At 40.6% G+C, this 18,755-nt stretch overlaps 1 protein-coding gene across 3 annotated transcripts in view; it reads left to right on the top strand.

Annotated features, from left to right (window-relative positions):
• INTS14 (integrator complex subunit 14) overlaps positions 1-18,755 on the top strand; it is a 37,360-nt gene that overhangs the window by 10,868 nt on the left and 7,737 nt on the right. For all 3 annotated transcript variants that reach the window (XM_005659853.3, XM_005659854.3, XM_021100221.1), the window contains exons 4-9: positions 305-460; positions 1,519-1,637; positions 2,062-2,204; positions 4,925-5,017; positions 7,580-7,724; positions 9,260-9,393. In XM_005659853.3, the coding sequence (XP_005659910.1) occupies positions 305-460; positions 1,519-1,637; positions 2,062-2,204; positions 4,925-5,017; positions 7,580-7,724; positions 9,260-9,393 (790 nt within the window). The remainder of the gene's footprint in view (positions 1-304; positions 461-1,518; positions 1,638-2,061; positions 2,205-4,924; positions 5,018-7,579; positions 7,725-9,259; positions 9,394-18,755) is intronic.

The raw sequence follows: 18,755 nt of genomic DNA, 5'->3' as shown, positions 1-18,755 counted from the left end.
TTAGAACATTTCCATTACCCTACAAAGTTCCCCCCACTCCCCACAACTCCTGTTTGATGTATCTTAGTTTTGTTACACCTGTCCTGGAATTTCATATATAGAGAGAGGGAGAGGGAGCATATCATACAATATGTCTGTCATCTTTCACTTGACAAACTATTGTTAAGATTTATTGACATCATTGCTTGTATCCCTGTTTTTCAGTGTTGATTCAATTACGGAGAAATTAAAATATTGCCAAATGAGACTGTTTTAAATAAATGTTATTTCATGTACAGAGTTTCTCTCACATTTTTGCACACAGGTTGTCCTGGTGACAGATGGCTGTCTTGGCATTGGCAGAGGGTCGCTGCGGCACTCCCTAGCTACTCACAGCCAACGCAGCGAGAGCAACAGGTTCCCTCTACCTTTTCCTTTCCCATCTAAGTTATACATCATGTGCATGGCAAATCTGGAGGAGGTAATGCTTTATACTAATTCCTTTTCAGTTTGATTAGATACATTTTAGGACTCAGTTTATTTTCTTTAGTATATTCCATAAGTATCATATTACACATACAGGCATACCTCAGAGATATTGCAGGTTCCATTCCTGACCACTATAGTAATGCTGGAAATCACAATAAAGTGAGTCACATTAATTTCTTGCTTTCCCAGTACATGTAGAAGTTATGTTTACTATAATCTATCAGTGTACAATAGCATTGTCTAAAAAAAGCAATGTACAGGGAGTTCCCATTGTGGCTTAGCAGGTTAGGAACCTGACTAGTATCCATGAGAGTGCAGATCCAACCCACTGTTGCTGCAAGCTGTGGTGTAGGTCACAGATGAGGCTCAGATCCTACGTGGCTGCGGCTATGGTGTAGGCTGGCATCTGCAGCTTCGATTCGACCCTTAGCCTGAGAGCTTTCATATGCCACAGGTCCAGCCCTAAAAAAAAAAAGCAGCTTACATACTTTAATTTTAAAATATTTTATTGCTAAAAAACACTAACCATCATCCGCACCTTCAGCAACTTGTAATCTTTTTTTCTGGTGGGGGGTTTGAAATACTGTAAGAATTACCAAAATGTGACACTAAGACAAAGTGAGCAAATGCTGATAGAAAAATGGTGCTGATAGGATTGCTTGACTCAGGGTTGCCACAGACCTTTGGCTTGAAAAAAAAAAAAAAAAAAAGACAACATCTGTGAAGCTTAATAAAGTGACACACAATAAAAGGGGGTATATGTATATACTCTAACATTGAATTCCGTTGGTTTCAGCTGAGACTGGTTCCTAATTATATTTGAAAAGGCTTTAGGTCTCAAATGCTCTCCAAATCTACAGAATGTTGCCCCATCTCAACAAACATAGCTGGAGTTGTTATCCATTCTACTTCCCACAAAGATTCTTCAGATGCTGATGAGTCAAAATGTTCTTTTTGGTGTTAGATATTCTCCTCACTTAGGAATTCTTATGTCCATTACACCAGAAATGTTAACCCCACTTTAAAAGGGTTGTATGTTTTGCCTTGTAGCTTCAAAGCACTGACTCCTTGGATTGCCTTGAACGTCTTATAGATTTAAACAATGGTGAAGGACAGATTTTTACTATTGATGGTCCCCTCTGCTTGAAAAATGTACAGTCTATGTTTGGGTGAGTATATACTTTGAGCTTTGTTGGCCTTCTTACAGTCCAGCATTATAATTTGATATCAAATTGTATCTGTTTTACTATTTCTAATTGTCATTTCATCTCCAAGTTGTACATTTTTCAGATAAAATGGTAGTAGTGATTTTTAAAATTCATTCCCTTTTAAATTAAGCATGACTATGTCTATAATGTCTATAAACATTGACTTCCTTATGATAACTCAGCAATTTCAAAGATTACCTTGCTTCCGGGCTTTTTAGCTTGCTCACCAAAAAATAGCAGATTTTTTTTCTACTTCGCAAATGGTCAGATCATAGTTTTGGAATCATCTTGAAGGGAAAACAACTTAGCATCTTTAAAAAATTACATGAAAAAAAGTATATGTATCATATTACTTTTTCTATAACAAATAATCATCATATTCTAGAAAACTGATAGATCTGGCATATACACCTTTCCATGCTGTTCTCAAGTGTGGCCACCTAACTGCTGATGTGCAAGTCTTCCCCAGGCCGGAATCTTTTGTTGTAGATGAGGAAATCGATCCTATCCCTAAAGTCATTAACACAGGTAACTTTTTTTTTTTTTTAACTTCCACCGTAGTTTTCTATTGTACTTCCTTTTTTCTAACTTCTGACTTTTACTCTTCTCTCTCCAGGAAGATTAAAAAGAAATGTCAGTGGATGGGACTGACTTTGGATGGGAGGATGCCTTGCCTGAGGGGTGACAGATTAGTGGTCTTTCGGGGTGAGGTCATGAGTTAATCTCCAATCCTGGATGATTATAACCACAGATTACTAGAGTCGGAAATCAGGAGCATATTCACCTGCACTGAAATCCTTGAGGCAGTTCTTAATAGAGATAGTAAGGCAAATTAGCATCATAATCAAGGTCATATGTGGAGAGCTAGCTTCTAGACGTGGCTGTGAGTCATGTGTGATTCTGGACAAGCCTCATCCTTTAGTTGTTACTGGCTAGATGAGTGGAATCTCTAGGTGAATGGTGGTCTCTCAGGTCTCAGCTCTGATAGACTGTACCCTTCTAATCATGCTGCTTGTATTATGACTAAAAGCAAGTAATGTGCCATGGCTTTTACCTGGCTCATGTTGCTAGTGCTATGCTTAGGTTAGATTGGCAAAGCCAAGAATCAGAAGTAATAAAGGGTAGCAGAGAGGAGAGTTGTCTCATGTTGGTGAGTGGAGTGGACTTCTTAAGTGGTGGGGACAAGTTGAGTCATCTCAGTTTCAGTCACCATTGTCCACCCTCTTAGTGCCTAGCGTAGTATCTGATGCTTAGTAGATGTTCATTAAGTAATTGCTCAGTCAACAAATGATTAAAATTAAGTGCAACCAGAAATTCATTTCATTCTTGGGTGCATACATTTTTAAGGAGTTTTCGAGTGAAGGGGTGTGCACGGGCTTTTTATTTTCTGTGTCTTTAGCTCTTGGCTGTCTGGAGGTAGGGCATCCATCTCTTTTATTGTGACTAGAAGCAGTGTATTAAGCTGTTCCAAACGTTTTGTCTTCAAACCCGTTACATTCTACTTCTCTCTCATCCTTTTTTTTTTTTTTTTTTTTTGATAAGTAAACTTTGAATACATCTTTTCTTCCTAAACAAAATTTTAATGCAAGATTTTCATTATAGCTTATATTTAAACCTTTTAAAATGTAGGCCTTTTTCTACTGAAGTGAAAAATATCTAACTGCTCATGCTGTTTGATTTGTAACTCAACTAAAGAAGGTAATGACAACAAAGCTCCAGAGAAGTAGGTTTCCCTATGTGTTAGAAGTGCAGTGTACTCACCATGATGCTGGTTTTTTAAAATTGTTTTGAGAGTACAAATGTGTTTATGCCTAGAAGAAAGACTAAAAAGCAATTCAGTAAATTTTTTTTTTTTTTTTGCAGGGGGGGTTCTTTTTAGGGGCCCACTGGTGGCATACAAAAGTTCCCTGGCTAGAGGTCAAATCTGAGATACAGCTGCCAGCCACGGCCACAGCCACAGCAACCAGGACCCAAGCAGTGTCTGCGAACTACACCACAGCTCACGGCAGTGCCAGATCCTTAACCCACTGAACGAGGCCAGGGATCGAACCTCCTTCCTTATGGATGCTAGTCAGATGCATTTGCTCTGAGCCACGACAGGAACTCCAATTCAGTAAAATATTAGTAAATGTTTCCATTCATTATGAATAATAAGTGACTTTATTTTTCTTCTTTACAATTGTTAAGTTTTTATACTTATAATAATCAGAAAAAAAAACTTTTAGAGAGTACTTTAGGATACAACTTTTTTCTTATTTTAGATTTTCAACAAATACTTTGATCTTTAACAGCTTCTATAAAGCAAAGAAACCATTGTCATATGTAGACTGCTACCTTGGTTTTGTAGAGAATGTAATTCTGTCTCAAGGAAATGTGTTTAATGCTATAGCCATGCCTTCCAAGGATAGCTGCTTGCAGTTGTTGTGGAAGTATTTGACTATGATGCCCCCTGGTGACCTGAGCATCCCTGACTATACAAGGAGACTTGACTACGAAGCTTTTGCCTTGTTTGGGGACCTAGCCTCATAAAAATAGTCCAGAACTAATTTGTCCTATAACTTAAATCCATTAAATAAAAGCCAATTATCTTTACTTTCCTAGTTACTTAAAATGCAAAGTATTAGAGTCATTTAGAGAAACTATTTTTTTTTTTTTTTTTTGTCTTTTTGGCATTTCTTGGGCCATTCCCACAGCATATGGAGGTTCCCAGGCTAGGGGTCGAATCGGAGCTGTAGCCACTGGCCTACGCCACAGCCACGGCAACGCTAGATTGGAGCGGCGTCTATGACCTACACCACAGCTCACGGCAACGCCGGATCCTTAACCCACTGAGCAAGGCCAGGGATCGAACCCACAACCTCATGGTTCCTAGTCAGATTCGTTAACCACCAAGCCACGACAGGAACTCCAGAGAGACTTTTTTTTTTTAGTGGCCACACCTGTGGCATGTGGCAGTTCCCAGGCCAGGGACTGAATCCCAGCCACAGTTCCTGCAGCAACTTTGGATCCTTTAATCCACTGTGCTGGGCCAAGGATTGAGCCTACAGCTCTGCAGCAACCCGAGCTGCTGCAGTTGGATTCTTAACCCACTGTGCCACAGTGGGCACTCCAGAGAAGCTTTAAATAACCTTCCTGGTTATCATGTTTGAATTCTGCACCTAAACATTGTGTTTGTGAAATCTAGTATATAGAAAATAATGTACTTTCCCACAGCGCAAATTAATTCTATGTTGATGCCTTCTTTTCAGATTTGGAAATAGTGGGATTTATTGATATAGCTGATATTTCAAGTCCCCCAGTTCTGTCCAGACATCTTGTCCTACCTATAGCACTTAACAAAGGTGAGTCCTCTTCCTATGCCAGTCTTACATGTGAAGCCTCGTATCATCTAAAGTTGTTCTTAAGTGTTAGGTAGTAGAAGAGCCCACTTTGCATAATTTAGGGGAAAGAGTAGGTACTGGATTAGATTGGATTTTTAAAAATGGAATGTTGCCTAATATATTAAAAAACTAATTCTGCTGCTTTATGACTATGGAGAGCATTTTCACACATATTTATTACATGCTGCTTTGTTAATTTACAGTGGAAGTCTTCTTTAGAAATAAGAATGCTTATTCCCTCATCCTGGGCTCTGCCTTTCCCTGTAGGAGCATGCAGGGAGACCACAGTAGTTCTCATAAGGTTGCCTGATAAATGTGAAATACAGCTTCATAGGGAGAAACCACACCTATTCTTTGCCAGTGCCCAGCACATAGTAGATACTCAGTAAACAGTGTTGAATGGATGAATCCAGGCCTTTGTGAGGCCTCATTACTACAGAATATACTTCTCCAAGAACTATAGTTTTAGCTCCTAAATTCAGTATCTCTCTGAAGAGTCTCTAATACTTTTAAACATCTCTTTGTTCTATGCCGAATATCCACTTCATATCCACCACCTTTCTCCAAGTGTATATAGTCAATCAGATTTCCACTCATTGAGTTATGAACACATTTCATTTACACACAGTTATCTCAGTTGGAGTGTTGGGTATTACATAATCTTCTATTATACATTTGTAGAATCTTTGATATGTTCCCACAGATGTCTTATTGTGATCATTGGGTTTATACTTTATCTCTCTTGATATCGATATTGAAAACAACTTGGTTTCCCTTATTTCTAAGGTCCTGAGGGAATTATGCTCGCCTATATAAATTGCTAAGAAAGAAAGTGGGCAAAATGAAGAGTTTGGGTAGGAGAACAGTGGAAAGGAAAGTATGGGAAGGCAGAATGGAGCCATGTTATAAGGGCTATTAAATGTCAGACTAAAATGGACAAATTCTTCCTCTTGAAGAACAAAGTCTTTGAATGAGATTGAACACACAGATAATTCTTGAAGGAAGTTAATTGGAGGAAGATATCATTCATCTATCCGCAGAGTGTATGAGAACCTGGAGTTGGGGAATTGAGTTAAGAAGCTCATGGAATAGTGACTGTTCTTTGGAGTATCCCATCCATTACTGCCCATTGCTGTCAGTTGAGATCACTCTGACATCTCTCTATCTCTATTTCCGTTTAGATGATGCCTGAAACCCCCAGAGAGCATCTAGCTTATGTCCTAGTAGAAACTAAGGAAAGCTGATTTTTCTGTGTAGAAGCTTCACTGAAATATAATTCACATACCATACACTTCACCCATTTAAAGTGTACAATTCAGTAATTTTTAGTGTGTTTACAGAGTTATGTAACCATCACCACAATATTATTTATTTTATTTTATTTATGTATTTATTTATTGCTTTTTTTAGGGCCACACCCGTGGCATATGGAGGTTCCCAGGCTAGGGGTCTAATTGGAGCTGTAGCTTCCAGCCTACCTGACAGCCACAGCAATGCAGGATCCAAGCCACATCTGCGACCTACACCACAGCTCACGGCAACACCGGATTCTTAACTCACTGATCGAGGATCGAACCTGAAACCTCATGGTTCCTAGTCAGGTTTATTGACCACTAAGCCATGACTGAAACGCCTTTATTTTATTTTATTTTATTTTATTTTATTTTATTTATTTTATTTTATTCTCTTTTCTTTTCTTTTCTTTTCTTTTTATTTTATTTTTTGCTTTTTAGGGCTGCACCTGTGGCATCTGGAAGTTCCCAGGCTAGAGGTTAAATCGGAGCTGCAGCTGCCAGCCTACACCACAGCCACAGCAGCATGGAATCCCAGCTGCGGCTGCAACCTACACCACAGCTCACAGCAATGCCAGATCCCCAGTCCACTGAGTGAGGCCAAGGACCAAACCCACATCCTCATGGATATTAGTCAGATTCTTTTTTTTGCTGCTCCACAACAGGAACTCTCAACCACAATTTTAGAATCAGAATTTTAGAACTTTTACTGCCTCTAAAGAAATCCTTGGAGTTTCTGCCATGGTGCAGTGGGTTAAGAATCCAACTGCAGCAGCTGCAGAAGAGCAGGTTCAATACCTAACCCAGCACAGTGGGTTAAAGGATCCAATATTGCTGCAGCTGTGGCTCACATTCACTCCCTGGTCCAGGAACTTCCATGTGATATGGGTGCGGCCATTTGAAAAAAAAAAAAAAGAGAAAGAAAAAGAGATCCTTTAGCTATCAACCGCTCACCCTTCATCTCTCTCAGCCCCAGATAACTGCTAATGTCCTTTCTGCCACTATAGATTTGCCTATGCTGGATATTTCATATAAATGGAATTCATATAACATGTGAAAACTGATTTTTATGTGGACATAGGAAAACTGGATAATGAGTTTTTCTTACTTCTTATAATATTCCTTTATAACTCTATATACTTCCAAGGCTAGAAACAGCCAAGAGTATAATTGGGGTTGAGGTTTTTTTGTAGCTAATCTCAGTCTGACCAGTTTTCTCTTCTTTTCACAGAAGGTGATGAGGTGGGTACTGGTATAACCGATGACAACGAAGATGAAAATTCAGCCAATCAGATTGCAGGCAAAATACCCAACTTTTGTGTCCTGCTCCATGGCAGCCTAAAGGTGGAAGGAATGGTGGCAATAGTTCAGTTAGGGTAAGAAAGATTTTTACCTTTGGTTGAAGGGAGAATCCATTTACAAAATGAATTACTTCTCAGACTTCTGAAATAGAAAGGGCCTCTTTTTTTCTCTCCCTGCCATAGCATTCCCCCCATTACCTTCTAAACTGCTCTTAAAATCATCCCCTAGAATAACTACAGAGTGAGTCTTTTGATTATATTGCCTTCATATTACATCTTTTCTCAGTTTTCCTCTTTTTTATCCTATCCAGGAAATCTGTGTTCAGTTAAAGCAGTGCTACCAACTTCCTATAGGATCTTATGCAGTATTCACAGGCTCCTCAACTATAAAACAAGGAAGTAGAATTAAATGAAAAAAGATGCTGATATTCTTGAACATTTTACTCTGTGCCAGGTACTCCTCTAGGCACGTTACAAATATTAACTCATTTAATACCTCGTAACAACACTAAACAGGAGGTATCAATATTATCCCCATTCTTTAGATGAGGAAAACAAGGCTTTGCCAGCAAGTCAAGTCTTGCTCAGGATCACACAGCGAGTGAATGAAAGAGTCAGGATTCTTATCCATACATCCCGACTCTCATAACACTCATAGCCGCTTTGCTGTATTCCATCCCTATGAGGAAAGCCCTTCAAGCTGTCACTTTGACTGCAGTCTTGAAATTTGCAAAACTATCTGCTTCTCTTTCTATAATACCTATTGTTAGAGAAGAAGAGGTGACCGATCATCTCTGGCCATTACCTGGGATTGACTGGTAGAGTAGATGAAGTCAAGTTAGAAGTACTCAGAGTAAGCATGGCTCCATTTCTGCCTGAGTTAAAATTAGCTGATTCAGGGAGTTCTCTGACGGCCTAGCAGGTTAAGCCTCCTGTGTTTTCACTGCTGTGCCTCTGGTCACTGCTGTGTGGCACAGGTTCAATTCCTGGTCCAGGAATTTTCACATGCTGCAGGTATGGCAAAAGAGAGAGAGAACCTGAGATAAATGTTGCAACTCTCATTGAAAAAAAAAAAAAAAAGGCTGATCCAAAAAGAAGAATGCCATTCTTATTAGGTATCAGTTTGCTGTATTTCTTGGTACTCAAGCTACTTGTACTAGCTCTGAACATGAGACTCACCTGGAGCCCTTTGAGAAGTGAGAGCAGAGCTGGGTGATGGCTTTTTGCCCTTCGTTAGAAGGACTTCTCTATGTGGTACTGCTGTGAATGATTTACAGGTGGCCGAAAAGACCGATAGATCAAAGCCCTTGCTCCTCACCATCCCTGCAACTACTTGCTGCCCTTGTGATTTTTATTTTCTCTTTTAAGACTGCTCTTGATTTCTATATTTACATAACTGAATAATAACATATGTCCCCAAGGACTGGTAATATTAAGGGGCAGCCAATATGCATTTTCAGGTTTAGGATTTGGCTTTAGTTAGTAAAAGTAATGCACCTAATTTCAAAGCTGAAAACCATGTGTCTCTGGAGAAAACACAGGCTAGAGTTATTTAATTTGACAGTCCCGGGCTTGATGTTCTTCTGATCTTCCATCTTCTCTCCATCCAGTCCTGAATGGCATGGAATGCTCTACTCCCAAGCTGACAGCAAGAAGAAATCAAACCTCATGATGTCTCTCTTTGAGCCTGGCCCAGAACCTCTCCCTTGGCTAGGGAAAATGGCACAGTTGGGTCCCATTTCAGGTATAACCCAGATCAGATTTTATTTATCCTGACTTTGTTTTCTATCTGCTGTTCTGAATGGCTCTACCTGTACAGTCAGAGAGTTGCATGATTTCCCTTAGGAGTGTCCTGTAGTTTCTGATGCTGGATATATGGACGTATATGTGAAGAACCCCAAGAGAGTTTGATGTTTGGACTTTTAACTTTACAGCTCGGGGAAACCAACATTTAGGTTGCTCTCAGTAAATATAAATGCTCTAACTGCTCAGAGTGTAAAGATATTCTCTATAAACTCTTTTTTTCTTTAATGTATTATGTTCAACCCAAGTACCCCTAGTCATTCCTAGAGAATTTAATCCCCTTCCTTCTTGAAACTGTTTTCCCTTGACTTGCCTAACATTGCACTCTCCTGGTTCTATCTTTTTCCTTGGCAACTTTTTTTTCTTGTCATCTTATCTTTTCTTCCTTTTGCCTCATGATTCCCAGGGTGTTGTTCTTTCCCTTCTTCTGTTGGGTTATTATTCTGTCTTGGTTAGCCCATCAGCTCTTAGAGCTACAGACTCTCTCAGATCTCTAATTTTGGTCCTGCTTGATCTCTCCTTGAAACTTGTTAATTTTTTTTTGCTTTTTAGGGTCACACCTGTGGCATCTGGAAGTTCCCAGGCTAAGGTTCCAATTGGAACTGTAGCTGCCAGCCTACCCCACAGCCACAGCAATGCTAGATCCAATCCACGTCTGAGACCTACACCACGGTTCATGGCAACACCAGATCCTTAAGCCCACTGAGCAAGGCCAGGGATCGAACCCACAACCTCATGGTTACTAGTCGGATTCATTTCCTGAGCCACTAGGGAACCTCCAAAACTTGTATATCTTATTTGCAGTTCCCGGTTGAACCTTTCCACCTGGATATTCTGTCTCAGTTTTAAGCTCAACATGTTGATATAGAAACTGTTGTCTCTCACCTCTTCTCCCATAAACTGTTCCTTCTTTTGACTTTCCTACTCCTTCTGATTAGGGCCTTCATACTGCTAGGTATTCAGGCTCCAGATGTAGTGTCATCCTTGATTCATTTGGGCCCATCTCCATTTTAGGAACTTCTACCAAGCAGCCTATTCTGGGAACTAAACAAGTTAGCAGGAGTTACTCAAAGGCCAGTGGAGAGTGGAATAATAAACACAGACTGGGACAAGATCAGAGTTGACCTCAAGGAGAGGGGACAATCAGCTCTGCCTAGAGGACTCAGGAAAACCTCAACAGAGGGGAAACCCCCCTAGCTGAGTTTTGAAGGAAAAGAGGGATTTTCTGAGCCAGTGAAGGAAAAAAGGGGCATCCTGCACAAATGGAGCACCATAGAAAAGAGAGGCTCTGGAGCACATGTGAGGGTGGGGGTAGAGAGGCCAGATGGTGGGTTAGAGATTGGCAGTGACTAGAGCAGGGCAGGCCTCGCCTCATGTGAAATGTGAAGAGCTGAGGCTTTATTCTCCAGATACTGGGAAGCCACTGAAGGGAAGTAATATGACCAGATCCTTCTGGCTGTAATGAGAGCAGTGAAGATACCAGTTAGGTGACTTTGTATGCTAGGTACTGGTACCCCCTAGAGTTGTGCAGTATGGCTGAAATCCAAGTAAAAGATAATACATTTTGCATTTAAAAAGAGAACTCTGGAGTGTGGATTTGAAAGGGTGAGGGCATCCTGTAGTTAGAAATCTACTGTAACAGTCCTAAAGATGTGAAGATGAGAGGCAGGACAGGGGCAGGGGCTGGGGAATCCATGCAAAAGATATTTAGGAGGTAGAATCAACACTATTTAGATATGAGAATAAAGGAAAAGAAAAGTTGAGCATGATCCTAGGTCTTCTGACCTGGCCTGCAGGGTGAAAAATGGTACTATTAATTGACACAGAGCAGAGGAGGAAGAGTAAATTTGGTAGGAACCTCTTTCTGTTTGTTTTTTGGCCTCGTTCAAAGCATGTGGAAGTTCCTGGGCCAGAGATGGAACCCTTGCCACAGCTGTAACCAGAGCCACGGCAGTGACAAAGCCAGATCCTCAACCCACTAAGACACAGAGAATCCTGGAAAGAACATCTTTCGTACATGTTAAGTTTATGCCTGTGAGATTTAGATAGAGGTGCCTGTAAATAATTCCTATAAAAATTTGGAGTTCAAGTAAGAGGGCAGAGTTGAAAATATAATTTTTAGTTATAAACATATCACTGATAGTTAAAATGGTGAGAATGAGGGGGATTGCTTGGGGCAGTAATTCACATATATGAGCTTTTATGTACAAAAGTAAACCTGGGAGTTCCCGTCATGGCGCAGTGGTTAGCGAATCCGACTAGTAACCATGAGGTTGCGGGTTCGGTCCCTGCCCTTGCTCAGTGGGTTAATGATCCGGCGTTGCCGTGAGCTGTGGTGTAGGTTGCAGACGCGGCTCGGATCCTGTGTTGCTGTGGCTCTGGCGTAGGCCGGTGGCTACAGCTCCGATTCAACCCCTAGCCTGGGAACCTCCATATGCCGCGGGAGCGGCCCAAGAAATAGCAACAACAACAACAACAAAAAAAGACAAAAGAAAAAAAAAAAAAAAAGTAAACCTGGGGAACGTGTTTAAAAATTCTGTTTCCTGGGCTGCACCTACGGAGATTTTGATGTAGTAGGTGTGGATTCAAACCCAGGAACTTGGAGTTTTAATATTACCCAAGTGATTACAATCCAAGTAATCAATAACCATGCGTTAAACATCCTTTGGAGTTCCTACTGTAGCTCAGTGGGTTAAAATTTGATTGCAGTGGCTCCGGTCTATGTGGTGATGTGGGTTTGATCCCTGACCCAGCACAGTGGGTTAAAGGGTCCAGCATTGCCACAGCTGTGGTTCGGATTCAGTCCCTGGCCCAGGAACTTCCACCACATGCCTCAGGTGCAGCCATGAAATTAAAAAAAGAGGAAGAAGCCTACCCTCAGGAAAGTACAGACCAACTACTGGGGGCAGTACAAACGGTACTAGTGAAGGAAAATGAGAAGGAAGATGCAGATAAAAGAGGAAAAGTAGGAGAAAAGGATGTCACAGACACCAAGACAATAAAGTGATTCAAGAAGGAGTTTCTATATCTCATGAGCATATATGTCTTATACACATGTACCTGCATTATTAGTTAAGGTCTGAAGGATGCTTTTGCCATTGAAGCCTAGAGAAGATTTTGATGGAATATAGGCCCTAGAAACTAGGCTAAGAGTCAGCAAACGTTCAATACAGGGCCAGATAGGAAATATTTTAGATTTTACAGGCCATTATAGTTTTTGTCCACTAAGCTGTGCCATTGTACCACAATACCTAAACTATTTAAAAGATATATAAAAACCATTCTTAACTCAAAAACAGGGAGTCAGCCATAGTTTGGCCACTCTTGAGCTAGGATCCAGGGCCTGGGGTCTTAAAGCTCACACAGAATCAAGAGAGACAAGACAACTAAAATCCCTGAGTAAAGCTTGGAATGTGGAAGGTCTACCACCTCTGAGAGGATGACAAGAAACATTCTACCCATTATTTCTTACTTTTCTGCATATAAGAAACATAGAAGTCTCCAAGAGAAATTGAAGCCCAAATCCCACACAATGGAGATCAACACTACTCATTCCCAAACCAAACTGAAAACTGGTTCTGAAGCAATGAGACCCACAGTGCATCTTCCAGAAGCTAATGTAATGGCTCTGTAGGAATACCTCTATAAGCCAGGACAAAAAGACTTTTTTGAAAAAAAACATTGCCCACTGGAGATGAGTTTGTGATTTGAAAAAAAGTTTTAGGAGTTTCTTGGTGGCCTAGCCATTGAGGACTCGGCATTGTTACTACTGTGGCTGAAGTTCGATCCCTGACCTGGGAACTTCCCATGCCACAGTTGCAGCCAAAAAAAAAAAAAAAAAAAAAAGTTTTAAAATCATATGAGGATTTTATCTCCTTTGAAGGAAGACCACCAATAGGACAATTTAGCACCTTGGAGACAATCTGAAAGAGACTGTAGAATGAGTATTTTAAATGATTGAAGAGTTTTAGGAAGGAATAGAAAGCAAGAGGAAAGATGAGGAGACTATGAATCAAGAATCATTTGATCTGGAGTTCCCGTTGTGGCTCAGTGGTTAACGAATCTGACTAGGAACCATGAGGTTGCAGGTTCGATCCCTGGCCTTGCTCAGTGGGTTAAGGATCCAGCGTTGCCGTGAGCTGTGGTGTAGGTTGCAGACGCGGCTCGGATCCCGCTTTGCTGTGGCTCTGGTGTAGGCTGGTGGCTACAGCTGGATTCGACCTCTAGCCTGGGAACCTCCATATACCATGGGAGTGGCCCAAGAAATGGCAAAAAGACAAAAAAAAAAAAAAAAAGAATCATTTGGTCTTGACAGGAGATTCTTAGTGGGTTTTTAAGAGTAGCTTCAGGAGTTCCCATTGTAGCTCAGCAGATTATGAACCCTGCTGGTATTCACTGGGATGCGGATTCAATCCCTGGCCTCAAGTGGGTTAAGGATCCGGCTTTGTTGTGAGCCGTGGTATAGACTGGCAGCTGCAGCTCTGATTAGACCCCTAGCCTGAGAATTTCCATGTGGCCCTAAAAAGCAAAAAAAAAAAAAAAAAAAAAGTAGCTTCAGCAGATGATTAGTCAGGAGACAGGTTGAGGAATGACTTAGAGATGAGGAAATGAAATTGACAAATTTGACCATAAGAGGGAGGAAATAGGACAGTAATTGGAGGAGAACCTGGGGCAGAGGAAGTGTTCCTGTGTGTGTGTGTGTGTGTAGAGAGAACGATTCCTCACCTTTACCTGCTCTCTCTGTAGCATATTTGCATTCATTCTGCCTTTTCATTCTTTCGCACACCTCTTGCCTTCTTCTGGCTTATGTTACCTTTCACTTAGATCAGAGATCAGCTAATTATGGCCTGCAGGCCAAACTAGCCCACTGCTTGTTTTGTAAATATAGTTTTATTGTAGAGTTTTATTACAGAGTCACATTTACTCATTTGTATATGACCTGTGGCTGCTTTCCTGCTTCAAAGGTAGAGTTGAGTAGAAGAGACCAAATAACCCACAAAGTCAAAAATATTTACTCTCTGACTCTTTACCAAAACAAACCTTGCCGACCCCTTATCTAGCCTATTGTCACCACAGCTGCCTGTCCATAATCTAAGGTAGTAAATAGCATTCACATTCCTTTCTGATCTGGCTTTTTTTTTTTTTCTAGCTGTGCCTGTGGCATGAAGTTCCCAGGGTCCTTAACCTATAGGCTACCAGGGAACTCCAATGTATTCTTAATTCAGATGGAACTCCTATTTACTCTGCCCTGTATTAAGTTGTTTTTTCCTCTATTTATTCTTTTCAATGAAGATAGTAACATTTATTGAACATAACTTTGTGCCAGGCACTGTGCTAGACAAAATGAAATGTATCATGTCATTTAATTCTCACAACAATCCTTTGAGATTGGGATTGTAATTATGGTAACAAGTAATAAGTGATGATAAAACCTATCTTAGAGATTTGTGGAGAGAATTTATTGAAGAAGTGTGTATTGAGTCCCTGACACACGGTAAGCACATTTTAATGGCAGATCCTCCTATTTTTATTATGTTTTTTAATCAAAAGTATACAAAATAGTACTGCTGTTTATACTTATCCCTCCTACTCCTAATTCTGTCCTAAAGACAACCATTTTCAATTTTTTTCTTTTAATATTTACTTACATTTCTAAATAATATAAGTATATAGCTATTTCTTGACTTTTTTCCTCTTTTTTTTTTTTCTTTCGTCTTTTTGCCTTTTAGGGCTGCACCCGCCGCATATGGAGGTTCCCAGGCTAGGGGTCAAATTGGAGCTGTAGCCACTGGCCTACACCACAGCCACAGCAACTCTAGATCTGAGCTGTGTCTGGGACCTACACTGCAGCTCACAGCAACACCGGATCCTTAACCCACTGAGCAAGGCCGGGGATCGAACCCGTGTCCTCATGGATGCTAGTCGGGTTTGCTAACCACTGAGTCACGACAGAACTCCTGACTTTTTTCTTTTTAAATGTCATTTTTTGATTTTTTTTTTTTTTTTTTTTTGTCTTTTGTCTTTTTGTCTTTTGTTGTTGTTGTTGTTGCTATTTCTTGGGCCGCTCCCGCGGCATATGGAGGTTCCCAGGCTAGGGGTTGAATCGGAGCTGTAGCCACCGGCCTACGCCAGAGCCACAGCAACACAGGATCCGAGCCGCGTCTGCAACCTACACCACAGCTCACGGCAACGCCGGATCATTAACCCACTGAGCAAGGGCAGGGACCGAACCCACAACCTCATGGTTCCTAGTCGGATTCGTTACCCACTGAGCCACGACGGGAACTCCTCATTTTTTGATTTTTTAAGAGCAGGTGCTTAACTCTCTACCACCATCATCCCTATCTACCCACCTACCCAAGAAGCACATTCTTCCCTTAATCCTTACAGTGTGGTTATGGTGTTCTTTTTGGTTAAATCAGTAGTCTGTCCTTGTAAGGTGAAGTCAGTGTTTTTTGCTACTAGTCCATGTCATGTACCAAGTTACATTTCCTTTGTTTTGCAACTCTTTGTCCCCTACCCCAGACATTACTTTAAAAAAAGTAGATACTTCTTTTTTCTAGCAAGCAAGATAAATGTATTCTAACTTCAATTAAAAGGAAAGCTCCAAGAAAGACACTGAGTTTCCCCAGTCCCTGGAGAATCCAGGAAAGAGCTGAGCAGCAGGGCTGTGGGGGAGCCAACAGCAGAGAGTGCAGCCTTCACTCACAGCCTTCCTCCTACTTTCTTTACTTTTCTTCTTTCTTGTTTTTCTTTGCTGTTTTCAGTTAACCTATCACTAATTCCTAAGTAAAATACACTATTTTTTGTCAGTTTCTTTTTTTCTTGTAGTCATCTCCCCTTCCTCTGGTTTCATGAATGGGCTGGTGGTTCTCTAGGCCTGTTGCATGGTTGTCATCTCAAGTCTTCCCTTCACATCTCTCATGTGGGTCTCCTGTTTCATGAATTCTCCTGAGAAGAGGGTGCATGGGAAGTAAACACTGGAAATCTTGCGTATTTGGAAATGTATGCATTCATCCCTTACACTCAATTGACAGTGTGGTTGGATTTGAGTTCTGGGTTGGGAATCATTTTTCCCTAGAGTTTTGAAGCATCACTCTGTTGTCTCTTCTGGCTTCCAGCATTGTCCCTGAGAGTCTAGGGCATGCTGACTCTGGTCAGGGCTTTGACCCTGGTTTCTGTTTCTTGGGCTCTCCTTGCTGTTCTTCTGGTGTCCATAGTGTTCTAGATTTTTAGAATCATGAACCTAGTTTTTGGTCTCTTCATTCATTGTGCTAGGAACTCAGTGGGCCTTTCCGTTTGGCAACGCATGTTCTTCAGTCTTGGAAATGTGAATATGTTTTCCTACCCTATCTCTCTGTTTTCTTCCTTTCTACAGCATGTATTTATGATTTGTATGTGTGTGATTTTCTTAGCTTCTCCAATCTATTTTTCCTTTTCCTTCTTGTTCTACCTTCTTTAACTTATCTTGAACTTTATCTTGCAGGGTTTTTTTTTTAATTTCTGCTATCATATTTCTTATTTCTAAGAATCTCCTGTTCTTTTTTCCATAAATGTCTGTTAAGCCAGTAACCACTTATAGTTTTCAAACAATTAAAGACAGTACAAGATAGGCTATGATTAGATGTTGAGGTGTTCGGTACTGACACTGAATGCTGTAGGATAAAAGGGTCTAGAGAAAACACTGTCTCCCAGAAAAACCTGGAGCAGCCCCATGGAGAAGGAAGAGTAGGCTCTGAACCTGGAACCTAATAAGTAAGTTTGGGTAGGTGAGGAATGGCAGTTGAAGTGGTGGGAAATGTGTTGGCTCAGGCCCAGGTGAATCACTGTGAAATCTGAGCCTCAGTTTTTTCATCTTTAATGAGACTGATAACCCTCTAGGTTGCTGTAAGGAGCAAAGTTATATATATATGAAGTATTTTGCACATAGTTGGAATTTATTAAATATTCTTTATTCTACAGGTCCCTTGAAACCAGAAAAATATCTTCTCTGGCCACACTTTTCAACACACTGCTTGCTACATAGTGAGGTCTTATTATAGATAATAAGTGACAGAAGGAAGGAATAAATGAGGAAAGGAAAACATTCCAGATAAGGGGATAACAGAAGCCATGGCAAGGAGATTGGAAATAAGCGTGTTGCATGGGAAACAACTTTTGGGATCTTGGGCTGACTGAAATGATTGATGTTTTGACAAGTATTCACAGAAATATGTCTGGAAAGCTGAGCCAGTACTTTTTGGAAGGAATGGGAGGAGAGGGGACTAGCACTGAGATAGTATGGGGCCAGTATAGACATCTAAATTAATGACTAGATGGGGGTTAGAGAGCTTCTGGCTCAGTAGAGAAACTGGGCTAATTCCAATTTTCAACATGAACATTAGGGCAAAGAATTTACGATCCCCAGATTTGTTGAGAAAATGCTTCCTGCTCTGTCTCTCCTAGAAGATGATAATAATAAGAATAAAATGTAAGTTTGTGGCAAAGTTTCATCGACCCAGGAAGCAGGTAGAAAAAACAGAAACCCTTATTTATCCCTGTGCCTGTAAAATCAACATGGCTTTAAATCTTTGGAAGCAATAAACTAAGAAGCTGTAAGATAGGGTATATTTCACCAAAAAAAAAAAGTATTTCTTCCCTTGCTCTTTGGCCATGTATTTATTATTTATTTATTTGTCATTTTTGGCCGCCCCACAGCATATGGAGCTCCCAGGCCAGGGATCAGATCAGAGTCACAGTGATGACCTAGCTACAACTGTGGCAATGCCAGATCCCTAGCCCATTGTGCCAGGCCAGGGATCAAACTTGCCTCCTGATGGCTCCCAAGACACCAGCAATCACGTTGCCCCATAGCAGGAACTCCAGCCTCATATAATTTTACTTTAAAATTTTCTCAGTGCCTAGACATATGCTGTCTAATCCAGTAGCCGCTTGCCATGTGAGGCCATTTTAATTTAATAAAATTCAGTTCCTCTGTCATACTAGCCATAATACATCAAGGGTTCAGTGGCCACATGGGCTGTGGCTATTACTCCTCATTGCAGAAAGTTCTGTTGGAGAGTGCTGGATTAGACTATATAGAATTGCAGTATAAATGTATATTATACATGTATTTTTAAATATATACTTTAGTAATATTGTATGTATTAGTTTTATCCTCTCTGACCTTAATCTATAAAGCAGATAAGTGAAGCTTGTTTCTTTAAAAACATTAAGCTGTTTTTCACTTGCATGGGCCTCAGTTGATTGTTTGGTCTCCTACTTCAGTATCCCACCTGACTGAAGTTAATGGATTTTCTTAAT

This window comes from Sus scrofa, chromosome 1, assembly GCF_000003025.6.
Source record: "Sus scrofa isolate TJ Tabasco breed Duroc chromosome 1, Sscrofa11.1, whole genome shotgun sequence".
In the NCBI taxonomy this organism is placed as follows: domain Eukaryota; kingdom Metazoa; phylum Chordata; class Mammalia; order Artiodactyla; family Suidae; genus Sus; species Sus scrofa.
This window is presented reverse-complemented; position numbering and strand designations above follow the sequence as displayed.